The sequence below is a fragment of the Thermobia domestica genome, chromosome 11 (genome assembly GCF_964235325.1).
Source record: "Thermobia domestica chromosome 11, izTheDome1.hap1.1, whole genome shotgun sequence".
NCBI classification, from domain to species: domain Eukaryota; kingdom Metazoa; phylum Arthropoda; class Insecta; order Zygentoma; family Lepismatidae; genus Thermobia; species Thermobia domestica.
In genome coordinates, this window is record NC_137464.1 from 11,357,081 (window position 1) to 11,369,244 (window position 12,164).

The 12,164-nt window shown below is 35.0% G+C and overlaps 1 protein-coding gene across 3 annotated transcripts in view; it reads left to right on the forward strand.

Annotated features, from left to right (window-relative positions):
* Positions 1–1,338: 1,338 nt before the first annotated feature.
* LOC145663889 (uncharacterized) overlaps positions 1,339–12,164 on the forward strand; it is a 57,430-nt gene continuing 46,604 nt past the window's right edge. The window contains exons 1-4 of one of the 3 annotated variants that reach the window (XM_081730043.1): positions 1,339–1,519; positions 5,547–5,611; positions 7,130–7,218; positions 8,632–8,839. In XM_081730043.1, the coding sequence (XP_081586169.1) occupies positions 5,585–5,611; positions 7,130–7,218; positions 8,632–8,839 (324 nt within the window). In that variant the 5' untranslated portion in view covers positions 1,339–1,519; positions 5,547–5,584. The remainder of the gene's footprint in view (positions 1,520–5,546; positions 5,612–7,129; positions 7,219–8,631; positions 8,840–12,164) is intronic. The other 2 variants (XM_081730044.1, XM_081730045.1) reach the window with 2 other exon arrangements.

A 12,164-nucleotide genomic window follows, 5' to 3' on the forward strand; every position in this document is an offset into this window, starting at 1 on the left:
TTCCGACTCTTACCCGGAGCCGTTGCCCTGCTCGCCCCCCACCACGGCACGGCATTGCATGCCCCAACAATATTTAAAAGCTAAGACCCAAGTGTTATCAATAATACTTGAATATTACTATTCTCTTGATGGTCGCCGCCCATCAGTGGCGTACACAAGGGGGAATTTCGGTCTTTTCATTGATCGCCCTTGAGCAAGATACGGAAATTTTAACATTTACTTTATTAAGATAGTACTATCAGCGCTCGTGTCCTGAAAATATATGAGATTGTGTTTGGCCCCCTGCCCTTTTGATAAAATTCTACTACGCCAGTGGTGACCATAGGTATAGATGCATATTCATATTCATATTCATATTTATTTGCCTGTTCATAGCTTACAAATGAGGACAATCCTCAATTAAGCATTACAGTTGTCAGATATGATTTACATTCTCTATATATTATCAGTAAGGTAAGTTTCCACAGAGTAATAGCTTTTTTCTAACAATAATTCTAACAGAGTATTTCTAAATATCCGTTTTTCGTTAATGTCCTTATACTTTGTTGGTAATTTGTTATATAATTTTATACAATTCATATACACAGTTTTGCTAAAATTTGCATAATTCTGTTGGATAATGTACATATTACAATTCTGCCTAGTATTGTATGAATGAATCGTATTAGCTAAAGTAAATAAATCCTTGTGCTCGATTACATACATAATTGTGCGATATATATATAAACTAGGTAATGTCAATAATTTATATTTTTTAAAAATATTTTTAGATGAGGATCGTTCAGGCTTGCTAAACATTATTCTAATAATTTTTTTCTGTATTCGGAATGTACTAGCACTTATTCTCGAATTCCCCCAAAATATAACACCATAGTTTATTATTGAAAAAACTTTGCTATAGTATAAGGACATGACAGCTTCCTTGCACAAACTACATTGCAACCTACGGAATGCAAAGCAGAGTGAACTGAGTTTAGTATTAATGTATTCAACATGAGTATTCCATGTTAAATCTTCATTAATATATACTCCTAGAAATTTAATAGATGGTGTTTGACATAATTCTACAGTGTCTACAGTTATTGGTACAAGTTCATTTCTTTGGCCCGGGAATCGTTTTGTGTTACTGTTATAAATAGCATTCCATAAATGTTGATACTTCCACCCTTAGTAGAAAGAAACAAAGGAAGAAAAACGTACTTGCGATATGATTTAATCAATCGGATTAGTAATTTTTGGAAATGGCTTTTTGAGTCATCAGATGGGTGGGGCTAAGGTACGGCCAGTGACGTCAATCACAGGATATCATATGGTTACGTGAGTGATCTGCAACTCAGGAGGATAACGTGTAAAACAGTGAGTAGTAGCACAGAGTGTAGTAGAGAAAGTGCAATGACGTAGGAAGAAGAATGAGAACTAGACTCTGCGTTGGATATTGTCAAATATTTTTAAAGATTTCCAGCTGATTTCTTTTGAATAGATTTTAGTGAGTAATTTGAGCCAACGTTTATTTTATTTGGTAAGTTACATGAAGTGTCATGCAGTTCGACTGTGTGTAAAATGAAATACAAAACACTGACGCAGGTGTACCGCATAGTAACGTTGTGAATGCTGAGAATTTCTATTTATATCAGATAGTTAATGTATTAAAAGTAAATACCGAAATAGACAGATTCGAAGATAGGTGATTTTTTTTCTATGCAGACTGAGAACAGATATTAAATATTTAACGGGAATAAAAAAATGCTTCATTTTACATTTAAAAAAATTCTTGATTGCGAATTCTACTAAAAATTCTCGCAGAGATAGATGATCTGAGTGGTTTCCTTTAATAACTGGAAGTACATCGTTTCTGTACATAAATTGTGTAATGACTCAAAAGTCCCGATTCATGATAATTACCAATTCTTCACAAGGTTGTTGTTCCTATTGTGACATACATGGAAGTGATTTTTTTTCGGCACGATATGTAGCAATAAGACATGCTCGTCATCACAAATGTATCACGCTACCCCTTCCACTGTATAATAAGGAATCAATATCTCATGCACATAAGAAATAAGTCTACATGTATGCAGAAATTAGCACGTTAATGTCACACGTACATACCACTGCCAACGCGCCTGCTCATTTTGCCACCCAGATTTCTGTTGCTAAACCGATTACATGCGAAACTAGTTTGTAGGGGTTACATGCCGCAGCATAAGTTCAGCGATATCGAAACTAAGCTAAACTATAACCCAGCCTCGCCTTAACCGTCCTAAACTAATGTAAACTTGAACGCGCTGGACCTACTTTGGCAGCACAAAGGCTGTTACAGTGACTAGTAACTACTTCGTACAAGTTCGTGTTTATCGTATCTGTTATCGAGTTGTTATATATTCCTCTCTAAATTTGTAGGTGTTCAGTAGATGTCTATCCTCATAGTTTGGTGTGAACTAGCCTATCAGTGCATAAATAGGAATAAAAACAGTTACTGTGGCTCTTCGCAATATGACTTGCTTGGGGTCTGAAATAGCCTATCAAAGTATAAACGTTAGTTTTTATTTATTTATTTATTTATTTAATTTATTTGTTTGCCACCAAGTTCGCCCCCCAATCTCTAATCACCATTCCTCGTTTAAAGCAAACATCCCGAGAACCGAACTTGTGTCCACAGAGTAAAAACGGTTCATTTAAGATCTGTGTGCACCCAGGAGGAATAGAATAGTTGATAAACAGAAAATGAATGAAAACGAGCCCCCAAACTATCTCTTTCTAAGCAATGTACTCAGATTGGTCTATGATGCATTGGGTTTAAACAAAGCTTCAAACACCAAAACAACAACGACAAAAAAAAGTTCTAATAACCTTTACGGAAAGATAGAAAAGTAAACGCCCAATGATTAACCTATACTAAATCTTTATTCATACTAAGATGGAAAAAAAAATGTCAGATCATTTATCTGGAAGTAATGAATCCTTCCCTTTATAGGAGAGAACCATTTATCGCGCATATCCCCCTAAAAATTGGCAGAAAAATACTAAAGAATCACGATTTTTAACAAAAACATCAGATTAGTCTACTGTGTGTGTGCAAGAAAAGGTGGCTTCTGACAGTTGTGTAGAGCACGTGGAGTATTGGAGGCGCTGTTGCCAGAGGCTCCGCAACAGAGAGAGAAACTCTGTCGACAAACTTAGGACGTTTAACAAGTCGTCTCAACTACCGGCAACAGCGCGGACAATGACCTTCGTTGCCTAGCAACAGCGTGAAATAATACTGCTGTGATTGGCGAACAATCCTCCCTCTCGTTTTGTTTACAACATGTGCAGCTATCTGTCAGAGGCCACCTTTCAGTAACTTGATAATAATTTCGCCTCCTTAGTGAGGTGTCAATCGGGACTTGAACCCCTAGCCTCTCCTCCCTCTAAAGGAGAGACGTGGCCCAAAAAAACAGTTATTAAAAAAAAAAAAAAAAAAGGTTCAGCGACTTGATTCGCATCCCCCTCACACAACCCTTTTCGTGTGTGGTACAGTTTACAGACCAACAATCTTAGTAGCTTTTTGTGTTTTCATTTAACTTACATCGATTTAAGAGATTTGCAAAATGTCAGAGTATAATACTCAAGACAACAGTTTGACTGTTTGTCATAATTAAATATTCTATCCTAAAGCAACGGTCTGTTGATTCATTCTACACATATGCACATTTTGATATAATTCTAAAAACATTATGATTTGCAGTTATAATAAGACTATAAGAATATGTCAAGCATGCTACTCTTAGATTATTTGGCAATCAAATACTGTGGTGTTTTATCTTGTAGTAAAAGTTAAATTATATACTGAAATTTTGAAATCAATTTTTACTACTTGAAGAAAAAATGAAATAGGAGAATTACTGTGATGCCAATATCAGGTGTAGTTGGAGAACGTTTTGGTTTGGTTGATCAGGGGGAGGGGACACTAAGGCGAGTTCTTGCCCCGGGCGACAACAAGCCTAGTTGTGTCGCTGGGTATCAGAGGAAAAAGAAACTATAGTCCCGAGAGTCAGATTCCACCAGAGTGTTTCTAAGTACAGAGTCGTAGGCTACGTTCTTTCCAAGAGTCAACATCTGAAAGCTAGAAACAGAAAGAGTGATACTGCTATGAAAACTTTGCTTATCTAGTCTTTTTTAGTGTGTCATGACTGTTTTCAGCATGTACTGTAACACACGCACACACTTTCAGTTCGGGGCTGCGGTTGCTCAGTAGTAGAGTGTTTACCTTTGGTGTTTGGGGTCCCTGGTTCGATCCCAGCTCGCGCCAAGTGAACTTTGTGTGCTGGACAAACACCATGTGCGTGGGCTTCCTCGGGGTTCTCCGTTTCCTCCCAATTTCTTCATTCCACCATTTCATTAATTTCTCATCATAGTCTCCTTTAGCCTAGCCGGCATAACCGTGGGACGTAAATATCAACGATTTCATTTCATTTTCACTCTTTCAGTTCAGTAATAGTTTAGCCTATTTGGAGAGGTTCATCCGTGTTTACGAAGTATTTTCTATTCTAATATACCTTTGCTCTCCGTTACATTAACTTGCCAATAGAGGTCTTGGTCCATGCTTAGGTTTCCTATTTTGAATTTTATGTTACAGTATACTATTTTCTTGAAATTGAGTCTTCCTATTTGGTTAATAAATCAACACTATTCTTTTCCCGGGAAATCTTCTCTTATCACTTTTAGTGTATAATGTGCTATATTTACAATTCGCGTAATAAATTTATATAACACTTGTTAATTACGTTTTGGCCTACATTTTAAGATTTAACATTTTAATACTTATTTACAGAGTTGATCTATTTATTTGTTAACGTACCACAACTATGCTCCGTGGCTAGGGAAGACGGTAATGATACTGAACGAAATAGTGGAATGAAGAAAGTTTGAGGAAATTGGGAGAACCCCGAGAGAACCAACGTAAACTGTTTGTCCACCACGAAGTCCACGTGGTGTGAACTAAGATCACACCGTAAACCCCAGGCACCCCACAAGTGAGCGCTCTACGATTAAGCCACCGTGACCCCAACATGTGAAGTTGATATAGGAAATGGCTTAAGTTCCGGAAATGATTATTCATGCTGCAGAAGGTGTGATCTCGTCCAATGATTTATTCTAGAAATGAAAATCTTCTAATTATGTGCTTTTATTTATTTATTTATTTATTTATTTATTTATTTATTTATTTATTTATTTATTTATTTTTATTATTATTATTATTATTATTATTATTATTATTATTATTATTATTATTATTATTATTATTATTATTATTATTATTATTATTATTATTTAATAAACTATGCCTGACTGTCACGAAAGTCAAGTGTTAGTTTAGATAGACAAGTGTTCAGTATTTCCCTTTTTCTAGGTGAATGTCATTTGATTTACTTCTTTCGATGCTCGTCCTTGCAACGTAACCCAAGTTAACTAACGCATAAAGTATTATAAAATAATTAGCTACTAATGTGCTTTTTATATTGTAGCAGTTCTCTGCTCCTTTTAAACAGTGCCTTTATGTTTTACAGGAGAAACTGTTAGTGTGAAAAGTGATTATTCTGTCAACATGTCCATGGTTCCTATATACAATCCGGTAAGTATTGTTTTTTTTTTTTTTTTTTTTTTATAAATCTTGCACTTTTTTGTGACATTGAATGTTACTTATTTATAAAATAAAGTTAATATAATATATGTAATAAAGTTTATAAAATAAAGGAAGAGAAAAAATAAGTTTAATCGGTTGTTTCCTCTTTCCATTGATATGTATTAAAGCAGTTGTGTTTTCGAAACAATTTATATAAATATTTACTTATGGATATTATAGTATACATATTTAATAAATGAATAGAATTTCTTGCCTTTAGTATCCGCTTCAACTTATTAAATTTTTATTTTTAGGATTAATATCTTTATTATTAAATAATTTTAACATACTATGACGTCTTCTTAAGTTTAAAAAAGAAACGAAATTAAATCTTGCAGTGTTATGTGCCACGATTATGCAGCGTAGGCTAAAGAACACGGATTCGTAAGTAATTCAGACCCTAGTTACACACCATACTCATTAATAATAATAATAATAAAAAAAAAAGTAGAGGCTAGTCTTGACATGTAGAAGATTCTTTGAGTGAGTCTGGTGTGTATCTAGTAGAGACCTGCACAGGCCGAATTTTTCGGCCCGAGCCCAATCCAGCCCGAATGTGCCTAGGCCCGGCCCAGCCCGGGCCCGAAAAGTTTTGAAGATTTTCGGCCCGGCCCGATAAGTTTTTTAAAATTCTTGGCCCAAGCCCGGCCCGAGCCCGATAAATTTTAAAAGTTTCATTTTGTAACATTTTTCACGGGCACGCTTCTTCAACGTTTGCCTTTATTCTAATTATCGTTTAACGAAAGTCAATAATTATTGCAATTAATCGGCCCTAGCCCGGCCCGACCTGAAGAGAAATCAGTGTCGGCCCGCCCAAGCCCGGCCCGGCCCAAACAAATAACAGAGTCGGCCCGCCCAAGCCCGGCCCGTGCAGGTCTCTAGTATCTAGGTTTATGGATTACAGAAGACGTCAGAATATGTTGAAATGATCTAATAATAATTCGTTGAACCGGATACTAAAATGTAAGAAATTCTATTTATTTGTTTATGACGTTTTAGGTTATATAATAGTCCTGAGTTCGTTATGTTTAAAATTATAGAAATATTTCAAACGGAATTCATACATCAACTGTTCAAATGATAACACAAGAAATCGAATTTATTTGAACTACTGTATTTTTCGTGGATTTTTTGCATTTAGCTTATTGTTTTTATAATTAAACTTTTTTGTAAAAGAACTTACATAGTTCACTGTGGCTTCCTCACATACTATATATAGAACTATCTAGAAAGAACAAGTTTCTACGAGTTTGGCCACAAAAGAAGGAAATGATATCATAAGATAAGGACCATTATCCTTAATAACTTATACATATTTCTGCAGGTTATCGTCACATGTTTCATGTAAATAGTTAATTTTTTTTTCTGTTGAAGTATAATTATAATTTATGTACAAGCTTTTATCGCAAATATTATTGTTTACGATCCTTTAATAAACTAATGAAGTTTTCTTGTTCTTAATTGTAGCCTGTCCCCTATGTGGGATTGGTGGAAGGTGGATTTTATCCAGGAAAGATGGTCAGAATACATGGCAATACACCGCCTACTGCTCAAAGGTATTTGATTTTTTTTTTTTTTTTTTTTTTGTACTGAAATATATATATATATTTTCGGTACGCAAGTATATCGCTGTATCTTACAGACTCCACATTTCCTTCCTTTTCTTCTTTAATTCATTGCATTGTACAAATTTAACATGAGCATTTTAAGTGTGATAGTTTAATAGAAATCAAGAATACATGGTGATAGAAATATGGAATTTGGTATACTCATGTATAAGCATATTGCAATCATTATTTACCTTTTAAGGATCTTGCATGTACCCGTGTTCCTTTCTTGTTTCAAAAATATTTAAGTTCTAAATTATGCTATAAGGGCCTATCCGATTGCAATGGTGTTAACAGACTTGGAGAAGATGGCTGAAATTCAGCTCATAATTACAAGAGACTATGTAGATTCTATATTCTAAAAGGAAATTGTCCTAAAGTAAATGGAATATAGTAAAAAATTACGAAATATGACCATTAAAGTCAATGGAAAATCAACGAAACAAATGAAGTCGTTCAGAAAATATAATAAGGAAGTGGCTAATTAAAGCTTATTGCAAAGACATAATGAAGAGCTTAAAAACGATGTATAGCACGTAAGATAAATATGGATGAAACATTGTCAAAAGTCAGGCTATTTGAGTAAAATCAACAATAATGGTAAAGTATGTGCATCATCTTTGAATTACACAAGACGCCCCACGCGGAGGGTACGTGCTTGAAATATCTCACATCTGGATTTGGAATTTCCAGACTCGATTTAGCACACAGCGTGACTTTTGACCTGGTCACATAACGCAGTGTGGTTCTTATGGTAAACCTAATGGGCCCTTACGAACTTACTGCACCCAGATGCTCTTTAATTTGATTTAAACTGTTTCAGCAATCTCTGGTTCCATCGTTAGTATCGCTGGAAAATTCTCATGAAAGTTTTTCTCTTTTCAGACTTTCATTTTCCACTGTTTTCGTGTAACCTGTTTACAAATGGCGAGGTTTAAACTATTGTTAATGTTAATCCCTTGTATTCGAATGACTCTTGTGTGGAACGTTCTACTAGTGCAAAAGTTTTGCACTAGAACGTCTTTTGTATCTATGTGCGTAATGTAGTAATAGTTTGTAGAATTGTTTTCACAGTTGAAAAACCTTGTAAAGTTTATAACAACATGTCTATAAACGTATAAGATTGCATGCATTTTCAACTTACCTCTCACTTGAAATTCCTATTAAGCAGTTGCTACATGCCGATATATATATTTTTTTAGTGTTATTAATATCAAACCATTAATCTTCCTATAACGTCTTGATCTGCACTAGTGCGTGGACAGTTTATTTGCGTTAGACAATTTCACCTTACGCAAGTTTTATATTTTGAACAAGTTCTGCTGCATTCTAAATCTATTTGATACCTTTTTTTTTTTTTAGGTTTGCTGTGAATCTTCAGTGTGGACCTAATGTAAATCCACGGGACGATATTGCCCTTCATCTAAGCCCCCGATTCCCTGAAGGATATGTGACAAGGAATTCTTTGAAAGGTCAGAGTTGGGGCCCAGAAGAAAACCATGGTGCATTACCTTTAGCACCAGGACAGGGATTCGAAGTTATCATTTTGTGTGATCCCAGTCACTTCAAGGTAAGTTTTAATCTTTAGGAATGTTTCCAGGATCTAAATCGTACTGTAATTTTATTTCGGTCGGTCAGTAAAAGATGGATCTCGCAGTATAACTTGAGTAAACGATGACCACACAAACCAATATTCACTTCTCTGTTAGTTCCTATGGTACCAACCTAAAGTTAAGTTACCTATAGCGAGTGCTGGGATGGTAAAAGGACTGAAACTGCCATCCACAGAGCATGGTATTGGCAGATTATTATTATTATTATTATTATTATTATTATTATTATTATTATTATTATTATTATTATTATTATTATTATTATTATTATTATTAGGTATTCTGCTTTTTCGCAGATCCTAGGATTAATGATATTTTTCAAGATTTGGGCCTGGAAATGTTTCTTCCACGTTTCACGATCTTCAGCTTCCTCTTTTAACTCCCAATATGTTCTTCTATCTTTCAAATCATCGATCAATTGTGTTCTTCCTATTCATCGCTTTCCTTCCATCTTTACTTCTAAGGCGGTATGAAGAAGACAGTTTCTTTGCAAGATGTATCCAGTCCAATTGGCCTTCCTACGAAGGATGCTGGCTAAAGGTGTCCTCTTCTTTTCTCTCCGTTTTAAAACATCTTCATTTGTTACTCTCTCTCTGTCCATTTTTTCTTCTCCATCTTCCTCCAACACCATTCTGTTCAAACTCTTTAAATATTTCTTTAACTTCCATTATGTCCAAGTCTCTGAATCATATAGTCTAATGCTCTATATGTAGCACTTGAACAACTTCTTCCTTAATCCAATATTAAGCCTGCTAGTTAAGAGTAATCTTCTCTTGTTGAATACGTCATTGTGTATAGCAATTCTTGACTTGGTCTCTTTAGTGCAATAAGTGTCTTTCGTCAAAATACTTCCTAGATACGTGAAATAATCGACATCTTCAAATTTTCTGTTCTACTCTTACACGTAAGGGCGCATTTCCATTGGATATTCTCATGACTAGAGTGCATGGGGTCCCGGGTTCAAACCCTGCTCCCGCCAAATGAACTTTGTGGTGGACAAACACCGTGTGCGTGGGTTTTCTCGGGGTTCTCCCGTTTCCTCCCACTTTCTTCATTCCACCATTTCATTCATTTCTCATAATCACCGTCTCCTTTAGCCTAACCGGCATAACCGTGGGACGTAAAACTCAAAGATTTCATTTCATTTTCTCATGACTAGATTTTTCATTGTTCATTTCCATGCTATATAGTTTCCCAGTTTCACTTATTTTGTCGGCTGGCGAATAGACAAGAACAACGCGATCAGCTGTTTTTTTTTTTTCTTTTTTTTTTTAATTACGTGTGAAATGGGAAATAGTCGCAGCGGTACTGTATGCAGAAACATCACTATTGCTGCAGTATGAAGTGAAGTCTAAAAGACCGCTGGAATGCTTTTTAAAGGAGTCGTCCGTGTGCATAATAATATGAATCCTTATTGAGGCAGGTTTGTACAGGACATGTCCGAAAGACTAAGTGGGAGGTATAGCATTACCTTCCACATATGTCGAAGATATCATATCCCTGTTTGATTATATTTAATTTTTGGTAAATTGAAACGAATTTTTACGTGGGAGACGACACTGTGAACAATATAGTGACAGCATAATTGCACGATCAATTTGTCACTTTCTACGGAACTTGCGGTTGACGGGTTGGTCGCTGAGAAAAACTACTTAACTGTCACGAAGATTATGCGTAGGATAAGTAATAGTTTAGTCAATGGTCCTTTTCTGAGTTCAGTTAGGCAGTTGATTGTATAAGGCTGAGTTGTTGTTCTTACATAAATTATTAAATGGTAAAATTGATTGTCCAGAATTAGTTTCAGAAATATTATTACGTGTCCCAACAGGTAAGACTAGAACAGCAAACGCTGGGACATTCTATTGTAGAAAAGCAAGAACAAAAATATTACATAAGTCTCCTCTGTGGAGAATGTGTGCTTCATATAATGAAATGATTAGACTTCATGTAATAGATGTGTTTAGTATGTCAGAGAACAAGTTCAAAAGAATTATCATGCAATAACTTATGTATAACTAGATAACGTATATTTGTGTATGTATAATAGTGTATTTTAAATAATTCTGTATACGACACTATAACTGGGCATTAAGCCTGTTGTGTTGTCCTTATGAAATAAATAAATAAATAAATAAATAAAATGTAAGGTGCGTGTAATTCTGTTTTGTGTGCTTAGATGGTATTTATTGATATATTGCAAAAGATATATTCTTATTTTCCTTTTCTGCTTAATTTTCGGTTTGCCGAGCGAATGCTGCATTAGTGTTTAGAACAGGACAAGATTTTATTTATTTTTATTTATTTATTTATTTATTTATTTTATTTATTTATTATTATTTTATTATTATTATTATTATTATTTATTTTTTATTTTTATTTATTTATTTATTTTTTTTTTTTGCAAATCAATGTTTCCAGTTTTCCGTTCTTAAGTTATGATTTGTGGGGATGATTACTTCCGTGTATATGAATACATGGATTCTCATAAATGTGGTAACAGAGGAAATGATCGTTAGACAACGTGCTCGTCATGTTTTGCCCTTCTGTTGGACGCATTGGCGGAACCTAATCACCAGCTTCTGGTGAACATGTCGAATGGTCTGTGATATGATTTGTGAACACTCTTTGACGATGCGCAAGAGATGAATCTTCCGAATGTTTCCAAAATTATGAAACATTCTGTGTATATACGTAAAAAGAACATATCAGCAGTTAGCGTCCATATTCAGCACGAAAGCTATATGAGACGCGGACCTACAGTTTAATTCAGGGAATCGGACTCAGGTCTTATGCGCCAGAAATAACAACGCTAACACACGACAATGGAGATTTCCATAGATGGAGTCTGGGTTCAATTCCCCGTGGGAGAGCATTGAACACATTACGTTGCTTCGGATTCCATCTTAAACCGCAGTTCCACCTCTCATATAGCCTGGGTGCTGAACAAAATACTAAACTCCAAATCAACCAATTTGAAATATTCTTGTCTTGTAATTTGGAGGATCTTAAGTCGATCAGAATACCTACTATCTGGGCTTTTGTTTCTTCTTATTTATTCTCGAGAGCGAAACCCAAGTCGTTTAAAAGTGACTTAGTTTTGCTTTCTACTCTGAACAGTGTCTGATGTGATTGGAAAAGGTCAGAATAAATAGATTTAGACCGTGGTCATATGGTGGTTTGTGTTTAGAGTAAGAACACTCTGGCTTTATATTGATATTTGAAGTATAAAGTTCTGTAGGAAGTAGGTTCAAAAGATAGAGTCGATTATAGTTTCTATTTTAG